The sequence below is a fragment of the Pezoporus flaviventris genome, unplaced genomic scaffold (assembly GCF_033815535.1).
Source record: "Pezoporus flaviventris isolate CSIRO_AGI_PZ_B2104156 unplaced genomic scaffold, CSIRO_AGI_Pfla_v1 ptg000100l, whole genome shotgun sequence".
Taxonomy (NCBI): Eukaryota; Metazoa; Chordata; class Aves; order Psittaciformes; family Psittacidae; genus Pezoporus; species Pezoporus flaviventris.
The window spans coordinates 3597568-3614182 of NW_026892648.1; the positions used below are offsets into that span (position 1 = coordinate 3597568).

Consider the following 16615-nt stretch of genomic DNA (forward strand, 5'->3'; position numbering starts at 1 on the left):
GTTGCTTGAACACTGTGACAGTTAGAGATACATGACTAATTTGTTTTACCATATCCCCCTTGGTAAGAATGATCTAGTTTCCTGAAGCTTGAATCTGCATTCAGTTGTCCTCATGGGTGTATGACTGAGGTTAAGTTTTATTCTTTTTTGCCTTATGGTCTTTAATGGTAAAAGCTGAAGTTCAGTGGTAACACTTAATGTTGTTACCGTTATTGAGATTTCAAGAAGCAGAGCAAATGTGCCAGCAAAATGCGTTTACTGCAGTGTAACATGTCATTCTTAGTGCTCTTTTCCTAGTCCACTAAATATCTTATGTGGGCACATTATTCCCTTTCCCATGCTATTCTGTTCTGCTGGTGTGCAGTGGTAAAGTTGCTGAAGATCTTACTGAGAGCGTGGGAAGTTGAACTGAAGCTTTTTGTTCATGGAAGAGCCAAGCCTAACAGCGGTATTGGGGAAGCTAATGAAGGCTGGGTGTTTTGACAGTTATGTGTCTTCTTGGTGTTGACAATACAAATAGTCTTTCATGACTCACCTTGCTTAGAGGCAGGGGGTGAACCTTTAAGTAATGGATAAATGTGTTTGTAGGACCTTCCAAAGAGGCACGTATGGTTTGAATTGTTAGAGAATACTAAGATGCAACGTTTGGATTTGTTGTTGGTTTTTTTTTTCTGATTTTTCTGATTTCCTGGAAGTATTGCTGTGAAAGGATCTAGCCTGATAAAATTTACTTAAAAACTATGAGCTCTGTAGTCTGCTCTGGTCTAAAATTACTTTCATTCCAGGAAGGCAAGTCCTAGATAGTGATTCTCTGAGCATTCCTGTTCCCATGTGCTTTTTCCACATGCCCAGCAAGATTTTCTGCCACATATTTAATCTTAAAACTTAGAAAATGCAAATAAGCCTTCCAGAGAAGCTACGTGGGATTCTCTTTCTTATCAGAAATGTATTTCTAATGAGAGCTGGCTGAAAAGAAGCATGTGGGAGGATCTTAAATATTTTCAAAACACTTAAGTACTGCACAACCAAATTGTGTTTGCCTTTCTCTCCTAGCAGCAATAAGTGCTGTGGACCAGGCAGGACCTCACGAAATCAGTGTTCCTGGCAGGCTGCAGTTGGTAATTGCTGAGGAAATGGCAGCTCGTAGGAGGCTGTCCTGGGCAAACCCAGAGGCAACAGACAAGGTTCTGCTAGAACTGGACAAAAAGTTGACTTATGCCGAAATGCTTCAATTGAAATTGGATGTACTAAACATGGGTGTTTTTTTTTTTTTTTGTTAAAACATTTGAGTTTGGCTGGAAAAGTTCTGATTGTTATTAGCTGCTACATGTGATTGTGTTCTTTTGGTAGAAATACGTATATTTTATTCCCCCCTCTCCTAAGGATAACAACCATTATTCATTAACAACCCTGGGAGTATGTTTTGCTGCCAACAGCCAGTTTGGCTTCAGAATAGCTGACATCTTCCCCTTGGATTTTTTGTTTTAAAGCACTAACTTTTCTTTGCAATGTTCATTTTGTGTAACCATGTGTCCTCCATGTCTCCCTGCTCTTGCTCTATTTACTTCCAAGGCGATATGATAGCATAGATTCCACTGTGAGTGGCCGAACTGACCTAGAGTCCACATCTGAGTCTAGTCAAATGACAAGCCGCCAGTGCTCGATAGGAAGCAGGCGCTCTCTAGATCGGTCTGATAGGTGGGTTAACCTCTTTGCAGCCTGTGTGCCTGTCTCCTTGCTGTTGCTGCTGTGAAGTGGTCTTGTGATACATTTCAGCTGATACTCAACTTGCTGTTTGCCTTGGCTCTGTTTCAGATCTGTGGTAGTTTAATGCCAGGCTGATGTTGTCATCTTTTTCTCCTCTCTGGTGTTGGACTTCTTGTCATCACTTCATTTCTAGTAAATAGCAGGGGAAACACGGTGGGGGAGGTGCTCAATTAGGGAGAAAAGTAATTTCTTTTATGCCTAAATTAGTCAATTGTTGATTCAGCATTTACAGTTAATGGCTCTTCAGGCATTCATGTAGCTCCCATTGCTTGCAGCAGAGATTTGGAAGGGCTCAATTCAGTAACTATAGCGGCCCTGGGAGTCTTTTAAATTTCATTAGCTTTTCAAGAAAATTATTTCAATTACCAGCCTAAAGTTGCAAGCAAGAAGTGTAGTAAGCATTCTAAACTGTGTACAACAGGGCTCGTTTAAAGTAATGAGTATCTTTCCAGTTAGTGTAAATTGTCTAATAGTGGTGGAAATGAAGTACTAAAGCAGCAGTACTGAAAATGCAGTGAGCTATTTCTCTTTCAGGGCTATCCCATCAGTATCTTGAATTGGGGTGCCCCAGGTACCTTTCAAGGTGAAGACTCTTGTATTAGCAGCATCCATACAATGCCCACATGCCGTTTGCCCTTTCCCTTTCCTTGCCCCACTCATGGGGTCAGGTGTGTCCTCATGCTCCTTAGTTCTCAGCAATGAATGATGTGAGACAAAGCTGCAGTGCATCTTTCAGATGAGCACTTGGATTTTTTTTACATTCACTTCCTACCTGTTTATTTTTATGTAGCTGGCAGGAGCTCTTCTCATGAGATGTGTCTAGAGAGGAAGCTTTCTGGCTATTAGCCTTCATGTGGTTGAACAATTGGGATAATCCTTTTGATCAGCATCTGGGAACTAATCCCAGAATCCCCAGGGTCATTTACTTTGGTTTCTATGAAGCTTCAGATCATTTGATAGCAAAACATTAGCTGCTTTAATTAAGTCTCCCACAATGGACAAGTGTAGATTGCTGAATGTGCTTAGATACGTTCTATGTGGGAAGTATAGATCCTGAAAAGCATCTGAGGCTTATAATGGGCTAATATCCATAGCCAATGTTTTGTTCTGCTTTCTGATCAGTAGCAGCTCTGAGGATCTTCATTTTGTGTTGGTAGGAGCCCCCTGAGGGCATTAGCTACAGCAAGAGCCCTCCCAGCAGAGAATCATAGAATCAGTGAGGTTGGAAAAGACCTTTAAGATCATCAAGCCCAGCCTTTATCTCAGGCCTTCCAAGTCCACCACTAAACCATGTCACTAAGGGCCTCATGCACATGTTTTTTAAACACTTGAAGTGTGGAGTAGCTGGAACTCTTCATGTTGCTGCTGTGCACAGTTTGCATTTTGTCCCCCATCCCCACTTCCCTGGAGTCCAATGGCTCCTGAATCTCTGCTCCTTAGCCACCCTTAGGAGAAACAAAGTGCCTGTGTGCTTTATGAATACTGATAAAGCAAATTCTGCAGCCTAGAGTGACCAAAATGCATGCATAGCATAGTGGAGCGTTGTGCGTGGGTCTAGATCTCAAAGTAGTCCTGTTACTGTAATAAGTGACTTTTTTCAGCATGCCTAAAAAAGCAACAGCAGAGTACTGATACAGCCAAGGCTGTGTGCCCTCACTTGATCACAAAAAGCTCTTCTGCTTCAAACAGGCATTTCTAAATTTTGTGCAGCTGTAACTGGTGGATACTAAGAGCATAACCTATGCTGCTTTTTTTTTGACTGTTTGATTGAAATGTAATGGTGGTAGATAGGCAGGTTTTCAGTTTTGTTATCTCTGGATGTTTCTGATTTTAGTTTTTCTTTATTTAATGCATGGTTTCTCATTACTATTTTTTTTCTGTCCTTTCTAGATAGTTTTTTTTTTAAATGTTACTTTCCCTTTCCTTTTTTTTTCTTTTCTGCCCTTTTCTGCCTCTCTTCCTTTCCCTCCTACCCTCTTTATTTCTCATCTTAGACAAGAATCCCTAGCTAGAAAAGAAAGAGTCAGGATCATTCCATTTGACTGCGAAGATGGAGAAGAAGAACAGGAGAGTAACTATGAAGAACTAGGAAAACTGCTAATAGAGGAATTCTTAGAAAAGAGTCATAAAAATAGAAGTTGGCAGGAAACAAAAATAAAAAAGATGCCAACTCTCTCAAAAAGAGAAAATTTCAACCACTGTGAAAGATCAAGGTGCTGCCAAAATGTGTGTGTGGAGTCAGGATCTGTAGATGTCCCTAGGTATCCTCAGGAATATGACACAATAGATAGGAGAAGGAAAAAGAAGCTGCGATACCATTCTGAAGAAAGTGAACAAATAAACCTGCGAAGTAATGAAGGTCTGCAGTTTCCTGGGGAGAAAACAGTTTATTTCAATGGTGTGGCAACTAGTTCTGAACCTAGTGATGATTTCCCAGTATATGATAGAACTGGGAAATATACCAGTAGCTCTGACAGTAAGGAGCAGTTGCCTGCTTATCCCACCCTGCGTCCATACAAAAATGGCTTAATGGTTAAAAGTGGCAGGCTGCTGAACAAGCAGGGAGTGAACCGTGAGGGCTCACTTCACCTCAGTAACAGTGATGACGTGCAAGTCATAGGCATGCCAGATAACACTTTTGTGCCTGTGGATGTCCTTGAGGAATTTGACAGCAGTGCTTCTGATGAGTTCCCGTACTCGCCTGTTTCAGATGATGAAATGGAAGAACTGGCTTCGCTTTCACAAACATGGTCTGATTCTGATATCAGCCATTTGAGAAACTTCACTGTTAATTACACTGCAGATCTGGGCTCCCAGTTGAAAGCTAGCTGTGATAAAAAACACAAGGCTAAAGGAAGCAAGCATGGTCATCCTATGCAAGACTTAACACTCTCTCCTGTTGAAGAGCCCAATGAGGAGTACATAGACACTATGGATGAACTACAGTGTCTGGTAGAATCAGTTTCAGAATACTTGGCTGAAAAGGAGGAAGAAATCAACAAATTTGGTACGTTGACAGAGACCAGGAAAAATGTTGAGAACATGTCGGTGAAGCAGGATAATGCCGATAATTCAGTAGAGGGTAGGAAGTCTGAACAGACCAAGCATCCTTCTGCAGGGGAGAGTACCAAGGTCAAATCTGAATCTCTCCCAGACCTGTCAGGTGTGAAAAATACAGTGAATTCCCTATTCAGCTCTTTCACTGAAAAGGTGGGGTCAAGCACAAAGCAGCTTACAGCCTCTGTTGAAAAGCTTGTTTCTGCCACTCCAGAGAAAACAGAAACCAGAAACTCATCAGAAAGTGGAATCTCAAATGTTTTTCCTGGTAAGTGCAAAAGCGAGAGTTCGTCTTCTGGAGTGACAGCAGATAATAAAGCTGACACCAAGTTCTCCATTCACTCTTTGCTACCATCCCAGGTGAGTGGTGATAAAAAACCCCAGAATATAAACCCCAACAAGTCAGAAACCACTGAGGTGGACAGTAAGGCTTCCACGCCACGTGATCTCCAGCAACCACAAGGAACAACCACTGGCAGCCAGCAGAACAAACATTCGGTTGTGAATTCTGTTCTAGGTATGTTCAATCCTTTAAAGATCTTCTCTGAGAAGGAAGTGCCAAAACAAGAAGTCGTAAAAGAGGAGCACACCAAAGAGGACAGCCATGCTGTGAAAGTTGATGAGGCAAACAGAACTGAGAAACCATCTGAAGAGATGGCAGCCAAGACCAGCAGCATCATTCCAGAGACACGGACAAATGAGACTAGAAGCGAGGCAGAGGTGAACACAAATAGCACTTCTGTATCTTCTATCTTTGGCAGGCTCACAAACTCAGTCAGTTCCTTCAGTCTGAAAGCCAATTTTGATGGTCTTTTGGCTCCCAAGCAGCAGGATATGACACAGAAGCAGTCAGATTTGCATTACGTTACAAACCAGCCAGATGCCACTGTAAAAGAGGGTGCACCCACTGCCAGGGAGCAGCCACCTGAAAATTGCTTAGGGGATCAGCATGCTACAGGTCATGGACCAGGAAACAAGCAAAACAGAGATAATGTGGAACCTCATTCACAGCCTCAAGATCAGAGTGCAGCAGCTGAAAGCTTTTTCAGTCCGCTCAAAAAGTCTTTCAGTCAGTTGTTGCTTCCTTCTGCTGAACAAGGGCAGAAACAAAGTACATCTGGGCATTTTAAAGGCCATAAGTCTGAGGAGGATGTAAGACAAAATAGTTCATCGAATGAACGCTCATTTCCTTTCTCTGGGAAACTTTCTTTTCTCAGTGGGTTGGGTTTTTCGGAAAAGCAGGAACATAGGAATGATAAAGGAGGCTTTATTCCTTCAGTATTTAAATTTTCTTCTGCAGAAAATCTAGCACCTTCACAGGACCAAAGAACTAATCAGAATCCTAGCAGCATTGCTTTGCATGAAGACAGAAACAGTAATTCAGAAAATGCCATTTCATTAAAATCTAGCTCTGTTCCAGATTTATCAGACCATAAGGAGAAACTTGTACAAACAAAAAACGTGACTAAAGGAAACCTATCTAATGCCCAAATAAATATTAAAAACCACCAGGAGAGTGCCTCTGCTACCTTCAAGGCTTCAGGAGAGCAGCAAACAACTAGAAATACTCAGGAAGAACATAGAAATATAAAAGGAGGATTGATGAGGGACGAACTAAATGAACCAGACTTAAATGACAGCTCAGTTGAACCCACCTTTCCAGCCAGAGGACCAAAAGCTGCAAGTGCAGATGACACGCAGAAGAAGCGCACGCCAGGTTTTCTTTCTGGGTTTCTTCACATTCCTTCCAGTGAAAACACAGACAGTAATCGAGACTTGGCTGCTAACAGTGAGAGTGATGGCCAGAAAAGCACTTCTCCTGGATTATTTTCTGGTTTATTTAAATTTTCTTCAAATGAAAACTTGTCTGAATGTAAGCAAGAGAAGGTAAAAACAAACCCTCTAGGCTTCATGAAGCTTTTTGATAGAGGTGAAGATCCTAGCTCAGAGACAAAACCCAGCAACTCAGGAATGACTTCTGACACTCACTGCAGCACTGGAGAAAAGCAGGAATCTTCCAGCTTCTTGAAAAATCTCCTGCCCAAACCAAAGGAGAAACTGGATAATGTGAAAACGATGGAATCTTCCAAAATGACTGACCACCAGTCCAGTGCAAGAGTGGATAAAACACCTGAGCGCCATGTTCCCCACTGCAGGCATCCTCTGCTCCCTGATGCTCTAAATCTTCAAGACAAGGCACAGGACTTATCTGGAAAGCCTGTAAATGGTAGGCATATCCCTTATCAGGATGAAATTTCTAGAGTTTTCCCAACTGTTTTAAACAAAGGATCAAACGAATTTCTCAATTTGACTAACAAAAGCTATAACTGTACGGAGCAGTACTCGGCTTATCAAGAAACAAGAAGCCATTCTAGCTTTGAATGGGAATATGAAGTGGGGGAGCTGGCTGCCACTCGTGAAATAGCAGTACCAGTTTACTATGTGTTAAACCAGAACTCTGTTCTGCCCCCTCAGTTCTTGGACTGGCCTGAAAATGATGCGGTAGTGAATCTCTGTAAGAAGGATGGGAATGCAAATGTGATGGATTGGCAGACTAATGCCAATTTTGATGGACAAAGTTTAGATTTAAGTGTGATGTCCTATGAGTCATTTGACCAGTTAATGTTTCGAGATGTTTGTTCAGGAGAAAATGATACATGGACTGCTGATTCTGTCAATGATAGTTACCATAACTTTTCACCATTTGAAAGAGATGGCAGTTACTCATTAGAAGAGTTGCCCATGGATTTAAGCTACTCCTCTGGCTGTGATGGAACTATGTGGACTCTAATTGACCAAGAGACTTTAAGTATGGATGAGAGCTTTACGTACTCATCCTATAGCCAGGAGTATCAGGAGTGGCTGATGATGCTTGAGCAGGGTGTATGGTGGCCATCAGAAGATGGTGACTGTGGATATTACATGTACAGCGATAACCAGTATGTGTATTCACTACTCACTGATCCCACTGGACAATATGTCTATGTATGTGCTCCCGAAGCATATTCCTATCCGGACTACTGGGGTTATAATTTTCAGATGGATTCCATTCCAAGTGCTGTGCTAGAAGACAACACGATTGCTGTTTGTGGTTTTAAAGTCCCTCTTGGCAGTGAAGATGAGCTGTTTTGGTTTGCTGAAGAGGAGTCTTTTGGTGATTATACAACAAATAAGCCCCTGGACCTGTCAGTAGCTTTGCAGAGGAGTGATCAGCTAATGAACATGAATTTGGAGACCTTTTCACAAATGTTTGAAGAGTCCATTTGTTATCAGAGAGAGCAGCCCTTAGATTTCTCAGGTTATAAACTTCAAAAACTCAAAGTAGATTTTAGACCTGAAAAGGAAACCCTGAATTATTCAGAGGAATCTCCGCTAACCCTTGATCTCCGAACACATTCCAGAGCAGCTTTAAATAAATCACTGAGTAAGGAAGTTCACACTAAGGAAGCAGATAAGGCTGTCCCTTTGACAGCTACAGGGAGTGGGTCATCAGGATTCTTTGGTTTCCATCTGTTTCAGTCTACTCCTAAAACTGAAGAAACTGTGGCATCTAATGAAAGTGTAATAGAAGCAAAAAAGACTGAGGAAGATAAGAAAACACCAGTGAACAAAGTTAGCTCTTTATTTTCTGCTTTGGGTGGACTAATTGGAAAGTCTTCAGGTCCTGACCCTGAGACATCAGGAGATTCTGCCTTGAAAACAAAAGACACACAGTCAGTATCATCTGAAAATAAAACTGATGCTTTATCACTTGCACCAAATAGGAAATTAGAGGAGGCACAAGCAGGGCTAAAGTTTCCTGTTATGCCAGAACCGAGAAGAAATACTTCATCAGAACTTAATTTGGAGGCTGCTAGAAATGAAAAGCCAGACTTAAATCAGAATGAAAACCTCCGTGTTAAAAAAAAGGGATTAACTAAATCTCCTTCTCTGCTGAGCCAAACTGTTCCAGATGGCAGGCCCATACGAGAAGAGAGGCCTGTTAAAGCAACACCATCTTCCAGGCATCTTGAAGGGCATGCAAGTATTAATGAATCGAGTCGGTCGCAGCAAAATCAGAGCCAGCCAGCCACTGAGCCTGAGGAGACGTTATTTAAGAGCGCTCTGAAGTTGTTCAGCCTTGGAGAAGATTCTCCTGCAGGCTCCACTGCCAACAAACCGCAAGCTTCTGGATTTTTTGACTTCTTTAAAACACAAGTAAGCAAAGCCCCACAGCCGTCACCAGATCTGGGAAGAAGTCAAAGTGATAAACCGGAAAAGATGGTACAGCCAGAACAGAAGGAAACCTCCAGCTTCTCATCGTTATTTGGATCCCTTGGAGATCTCTTCAAAGCGGAGCCTGTGCCTGCTCAACCAACCTCAAGTACTCTTCCAAAAACCGGTAGCAGAACTGAGTCGAGACAGCAGAAGGAGAAGTCTGGGGGTCTTCAGAGTGCCAGCATGCCATGTCTGTCCTCCGCCCAGAAGGAAGGGGTGAGAACAGAGGGCACGGATGGGCAGGTTTCTCCTAGCCCTGGGGTGCAAATGGAACAACGAAGCAGGAAAGCTGAGGAGGAGTCTCCTGAGAGTAAAAAAGTGCTTCCTGGGAACATTTCACAGAAGGCAGTGGGTGTACACCCCAAAATTGGCCAGCTGAGTCAGTCAGCTGTGCAGCAAAGCAGCGTACCCACGGTGACACCAAAGCAGCAAGGAGGAGATCGTTCAGGAGGCCCAGTTACTCAGCCAAAACCAAAGCCAGATGAAGCACGTAAAGAGTCAGGCTTCAGTTTGCCATTCAGCTTTTCTGATATCACTGCTTCGAAATCACAGCCAGCACAGCCAGCCAGTAGGAGCATATTCTCCTTCTTCACGGGATCAGATGAGGCAAAGCCTTCACCACCTGCTCCTGCTAGTGGGAAGCAGCAGGAAACAGAGGGGCTGTTTCATCTGCCCTCCTTCTTCTCCAGCGGTCCAACTGCTGAGAGGAGCATACCTCAAAGAAGTACTAGCTTTAGCTTCTTCAATTTGACATCCTTTTTGGATGAGAAACCACAAGCTGCTCCAAGACAGGAGAATAATAGAAAAACAGCTAAGCCAGTGAACTCCAAGCCGTATGTGAAGCAAAATATTGCCACCGACTCTAGTGTCAAAATTAGCAGTTCTGCCAGGCAACAGGAAGCAAACAATAAAGAAGAAGTTGGTATTATTGCAGCAGTGACTGGCAAACAAACGATCCCAGAAACGATCCAAGAAAATAAGCCAGAAATGCTGGCAGTGGAAACAGTAGAAAGTGTTGCTGAGGTAGCTGAAGGGAGTGACTTAGAGAAGCTTCCACAGACTGATGACACTGCAGTAGGCAATGTAGCTGCCTCTGGTCCTTGCCTTCAGACTCCCAGTGTGCAGGAGGGCTCTCCGGGCCAACAGGCTATTTCTTTAGAAGAAAATACTGCGGGCAGCACAGGGAAAATGGAGAGTGTTGCATTTCCTGTTGATAAAGAAGAGCCTTATTCTTCAAAAGAAGAAACTTCTGAAAAGGAGGATTATAGCACGGCCTCAGGGAACAAAATAGATTCCCAGAGTCTAAATGACTTAAATAGCATGGGTGACATTAAAAATGAAGTGATCTCTAAAGAAGTATGCGCACAGAATGAGTTGTCAGAACGTAAATTACCTGATCAAACTCTTGGTGAAGGGTTACAACAAGCACGAGAGCCACCGTCTCCTTCTAAAATGGCAGAGGCTTCTAATTTGCAAAACAAACCTAAGGAATCTGAGAGTGATAAATCAGTCCTGGATTCTTCAGTTGAAATGTTTTCAAGTTTTATGACAAAAATGAAACCACCCAAAACATTATCTGGTTTCTTTTCCCAGCCTCAAGCTACCGCACCTCCCACTGCACAGAAGAAAAGCTCCTCTTTCTTTGGTTTCTCATCCCTCCCAAGTGGCCCAGCACCAGCTTTCACAAATGATCTCTTTGGCATCTTCAAAGGTCCAAAAGAATCTCCAAAAGAGATGCCTCCAAAATCCACCCCTAAGCCTCAGAGCAGTAGTGTGAAAGATGTCACTGTGTCTGTTCTAGCAAAAGACTCTAGAGAAACAGAAAACACAGCTGCAGCCAGAGAGTCTAAAAGAGGTGTCACGAGCTCTCTGAAGGAGGATGTATTACCTGTTCCAGCAGAAGAGAGCTCCACAAAAGAGTCTCCTGTGAAAACAGAAACTGAAGAAAACAGGAACTCTGAAACCTGTAAAGAGGAACCTTTGATGATCACTCCAGAAACAGCAGTGTCTACTGAAAATCAGTCCCTTGAGGTTATGGAGTTGGACAATGATGCACAGCCTTCTGAGGTGGTAGATACTAAGCCATGCCAGTCTGATTTCAGTAATGCCATCGATACAGTGCAGGCTGAGGCCACCGACCAAAGTGATGGAGATACATGGCAGCTTGATGTGGGATCTTCACATATAACCAAGGAACAGGCTGCTCCTACAAACAGCGTAGCTACTGACGTCCTTCAGGCTGGCTCTACTGAGGAGCTTGCAGTGGAAATGGAAGCCCCAGCTAATAGGGAAGACACAAACCTTTCCCAGTTGGATGAGAGTGCTACACTTGAGTCTGAGCCTGTTATTACAGGGGATCAGGCCAATGCGGGCATTGATCAGCAGGACATGATCAGTAGTAATAGTAGAGAACTCCCAGCTCCAGCTGATGAGCCCAGTGTTCATGTGCTCCAGCTGAATGAAGAGAAGACAAGTGAGGTAGAACAGCAAGCTGCTGAACATTCAGCAGCTGACGAGGTGCCTGCAAAAGGCACTGCTTCCAAATGTGACTTGAAAAAACCTAATAGTGTTCCTCCAGATGCAAACAGTAGTAAACCAGTGTTTGAAATACCAAGCATGCCCAGTTTGCCAAAATTCAGTTTTATGTCATCTGCTGATAGTGGAAAGCCATTTGGGTCATTCTTCTCTCAGCAGCCACCTTCAGTTAATAAAGCAGGGGCAGATCAGGGCCTCATGTCCAGCTTTAAGAAACTTTCTTCTACTCTCTTTGAAGGAGGTAGTGAAGAAAAGGTGGGTAAACCAGAGAGTGCCCAAGGAGCAGTATTTGGGAAAAAGCTAGATTTCTCCTTTCCCTGGCAAAAAGACAACAGGGAGACCTCTGCCAAAAGGGAACCACATACACCACCGCAGGCTTTGTCAAAACCAGATGACAAGGTGTTAGGAACAGTCAGTTCAGATGAAAACTCAGAATCTGCAGTCTCAGATCAACTGACTGATGCAAATACAGAAATAAACTTGTCTTCAAATCAGCCTGATGCTGTAGACAATGAACTTTCTGAAGAACCATCTGGTGCAAGCGCTGTTGATGATACATCCAACAAAGAGCTGAGGGAGAAGATTGATAAAGAGTCAGAAGACCATCAGAATGTGATTTCAGGTGAACTGCAGAAAGAAGATCAGGCAGAAGAGCATGCTCCAGCTGGGCCTGAACTGAAAGAAACTGAGCTTGATTCTGCTCCTGAGGGAGCAGTGCTTCATCCTAGCACACAGGCTGCAGATCTGAATAGTGTGGAACAACTGAATCAGAAAAGGCTAGTTACAAATGAAGCATAATAAATGGTTGCAAGTTTTTGACCATTTATAATGCAATACTGCTGCAGTAGATACCTTGGTGCCTGATGTTTGTAGCCAGTTCCTTCTGCTATTTGTTGTCGTTTGTAGCATTATTGATATTTGTCACTGAGGATGTGGCAAACTGCAGTCAGTAGTTACATATAGGCCTTTAGACCATTTTCTCACCTCTTTCCACTCTTTTTTTTCTGTAAATGTAATTGAATTTCCCATGTTCTCACACTGTGTGTGAGAATGCTTTTCTCATGCTGAATGAGATGCTTCTAGTGCTAATTTCATTGGCCTTTCAGAAGTTACATTCCATGCGTGTTAATTCTGCTCAATACAATCACTTTGCTTTCTTGTTTAGTGATAATTATATTGTATTTGCTAAGAAATAAGTAACAGTATGTAGAGTGTATTGGACGGAATAAGGGTTGTTTTTTTTTTTTTTTTCAAAATGCAAGGTAAAGGCTTTTAATTTTAGAGAGAAATTTGGTTTACTGGTGATATATTACACAGCTAATTAGGTTCATTTCACATTATTGAAGATCTTAAAACATTTCCAGAGATATCAGTGAAGGTATTCTAATGCTTTCTCTTCCTAAAATCTGTGCAAAGGTTTTTTTCATGCAGCTAGGAAAGTCACTAAAGGAAATTACTAGTGTTCCATCAGTCTGTATTCGGTCTTTTGCATGCGTTAAGTTACAATTGCCCTCAAAAATCAAAGCAGTGACTTGCTAAACATATCTTTGCATGGTACAGGAAGTGAAGCATATGCCTGTGGTCATACAACTGCAACACTGCACTTCCAAAACTTCCTATCTAGCTTGAAATTCTCCTGAGCGTGCAAGTGAGAGAAACATTAGTGCTACTTAATTCTTTGCTGTAATTTTCCTGACTGCATGAGAAATTTTGATCCACTGTATTTTGTCTGAGGATTCTGGGAATTCAGTCCTGGAAGTGGTGTCCTGAAATACAGAGATCATGCCCCCGTGGTGAATTCTTCAAAAGGCTTTATTGGAGCCACACTTGTAGCTTCCTACATTGCTCTACTTTTGTAAAAGGTTTTAAGTTGATAGTCTTGACAACCTTGATTTTGACTGCAATCTATTTTATCATAAACATATATATATATATGAAGTTAACTTTAAGTTAACTGTACTTCTCATTAATAGTCTGCTTAAAATGGTTAGGGTAAAGAATTTAGCTGCAGTGAATCTCCAGAAGACAGAAACACTTCCACTCTGAATTGCTATGTTTCCATTCTTATTCCTGTCTGGTTATTAGAATATCTTCACTGGCAGTTTCTAGCTGATGAAGGGTGAAGTAGTAGTTAGTTAGTGAAAACAAGACCACAGGCATCTGTGGTCTATATACTGGTAGGCTGTGTATGAAGTATTTCTACTGCCTGTCAGATTTGTGAGGTTCAGAAGTCTAGATCTACTTCAGGGAGCATAATAGATAAATCTGACTTTATAACACATCTTTTCAGTAATGTTTAGTGTTCCACTCCATTTTTTAGATGTGCAGGTTGCTTTGTGTTTCCCCAAGCCACTGTTTTTTTTTCTGATGGACTTTATTATTCTCTCATAGTCCTGCTGGCAGTAGTAGATATGGCTCCTCTTGTAACGTCAGCCAGGGAAGCTCTCACCTCAGTGAGCTGGACCATTCCCATGAAAGTGCCCATGCCTCTGAGCAAGAAGATGATCACCAGGAAAGAGTCTCGAATCATTCCTACCACAGTTCAGGCAGCTACCAGAAGGATGGTCAGGCGTGGCGCAGGGAGCAAGAGGAACCCCATGGCAAAGGAGAGGAGGAGAAGACCTATGAGACAGAGGAGAAACGTGCAGACCGTTCTGTAGCTCTGGAACTTGAGAAGCCCAAGGATGTTGATGCAGGAACCCATGTGAGGTAAGTGAAACTATGTTAATAAGTTCTTTTCAACTAATTCAAAGAGGATGCCTCTCTCTCCTGTTTCCTGGGGAAGTTACTTACTTTTTAGCCTTCTCCAAAAGCTAACTTAATGTTGCCGATCTGTGAAGCATCTTTATGTGCAGTTATTTATGACACATTGGGTAAGCTTAAACCGTGTTTGCTCTGTATGTAAAGAGGAAAGCCTGCTAGTGCCTTGAAGCTCATGTGCTGTATTTTCCATTTCTGGTTTCATGAACGTAGTCTGCCCAAATACCTGCTTCCGTTGCTCATTTGTGATCAAGCTTATGTGTGAGCAACCAAGAACTACTTGTAGTCATGGTTAGAGCTGCACTAATTCCTTTCTTATGTAATAGGCTACCACAGTTAGTGTTTATGTAGGCGCAGGTTGTAGAATTACATTATGAATAGACACGTTCCTTTGACTCAGTGTGGCAGCTTGCCTTGTCCTTGCACTTGGGCTTTCCAGGTTGTCAACAATATTGAAAACAGGCTTCAAAAGTTGTAATGAGTAAAAAGAAGTTGTAACGTGAGTTGTAATTCAAAAAGTTCAAAAGTTGTGCGTTATAATGAGCTGTTTTTTTACAGGAATTTTGAATTTTGCTACTTAACTTTGGGAGTGACCTTTTTTTCCTTGAGGTAATCAAGTCATTGCAGCCCCTAGAGTAAAGATGGGTATACTTATATAGGTATGATATTTTTATCTGTTTCAGTGAGATCCACAGAAAGATGTCTTTCTGTCTCTACCCTTTGGAGGGTACATCTGATGTCACTGTACTTATATGAGAGAATTAACTGCAACAGTTCATGTGTAGGCATCCCTTACACTTAAAATGAAAAAAGGGAAACAAAACTAGCAAAAGTGTTGAACTGTTTCAACTCTATCTCACTTTCCTCTTCTCCTTACAGAGCAGCAGGAGTCTGGTCCCAGAACTGTTGGCCTATATTTGTTCACAAGGAGGGTTATTCACATAGTCTGTTTCAGGCTAATTTAGGCATCTAACTTGGGTACTCCTGCATTATTGGCTCCCTTTCTCTCCACTTTCTGGCAATGCTTTACTGCCTCCATGGAGTATGCATGGAACTGAGCTCTGAATGTTGAACCTTAGAGTTGCATCTGAGCTAGTTGTGCAGCATGGATGCATGATGCCCTCAGCTATGTTTTGTTTTTATACTGTTAGGAGGGCTGGGTGCTTTGCAGACAGAAAGATCTTTGTTTCAGTGTTTTACATCTCAGTAACATATAAAAGGAGTGCAACCAAAAGCCCAATGTGTGATGAGGTTATGGAGTATAAAATGTGCTGTGGGGCAGTGAGATGGAGCGCTGTTGCCAAATACACATGCCCCCTTGAAACGCTATAGGAAAGGGGTGGAGAGAGAAAGGGCCAGTGAATGAGGATAACCACAGCTGAGCCCTATGGCCAGTGTTTCCACTGAGAAGGGCTTGTAAATTTGTAGCAGTAGGGATGATCAGCAAGAGGCAGTGGTTAGAAGGGATCTGCGACAGGCATAGGGATGTAAAGTCTTCCCTCTGCCTCTTTGGTGTGTGCAGTTATGATACCAGTGTGTTGAGCTAGCTTGATCAGGTATCTTGGACTGCTTTCCTGATGTTCTGACCAAAGTCATCTTACTTCTGGAGCTGGATTGTAGCCTATTTTATATCTTTCAGCTCATCAGTTTCCACAATGGTTCCTGTGTATAAGGAAACCTCTGCTTTAGATTCTTAATTCCCAGAACACGTGCAGGCCTGTGTTGCCTGGAGGCTGTTGGTTACTTCATGTTCCAGAGCTGAAACTGTGATTGCACTGTGTAACATTAAATCTTCGCTACAGATGAGTGTATTTCATACAGTGATTTTCTGTTTCTTGCCTTTAAGCTACCACGGTGACAATGAGCCACCACCATTTCCTCCAGCAAGAGCCCATTGGATTAGAGCTATTAGCAAAGTTCGACTGCGGCTTCAAGAGGTAAGATGGAGTATTGCTTTGTTCCTTCTCTGTGCTACCTGAGTTTTAGATCTGTGGCTAAAGGTTTCATTTCTTCTTCCTTGTAAGACACGTCTCACAGTTTTGATGTTTTGCAGAGAAAAATTTAATCAAGTGTATTGTATAGGACTGCAGCCTGTTGTGATGGTCTTAGAGTTGTCTAATTCTACCAAACAATTTGATGAACATCATTGTGTGGAACTGGAGATGAGTATCAGGAAAAATGTAGTAGCAGAGGAATTAGCTCTGAATTTGTAAATAGTAATAATAATGTCTGGGACTAA

General features: G+C 42.3%; 1 protein-coding gene across 3 annotated transcripts in view; it reads left to right on the plus strand.

Annotated features, from left to right (window-relative positions):
• UNC13B (unc-13 homolog B) overlaps positions 1-16615 on the plus strand; it is a 212763-nt gene that overhangs the window by 66579 nt on the left and 129569 nt on the right. For all 3 annotated transcript variants that reach the window (XM_061477266.1, XM_061477269.1, XM_061477267.1), the window contains exons 9-10: positions 14008-14325; positions 16223-16313. In XM_061477266.1, the coding sequence (XP_061333250.1) occupies positions 14008-14325; positions 16223-16313 (409 nt within the window). The remainder of the gene's footprint in view (positions 1-14007; positions 14326-16222; positions 16314-16615) is intronic.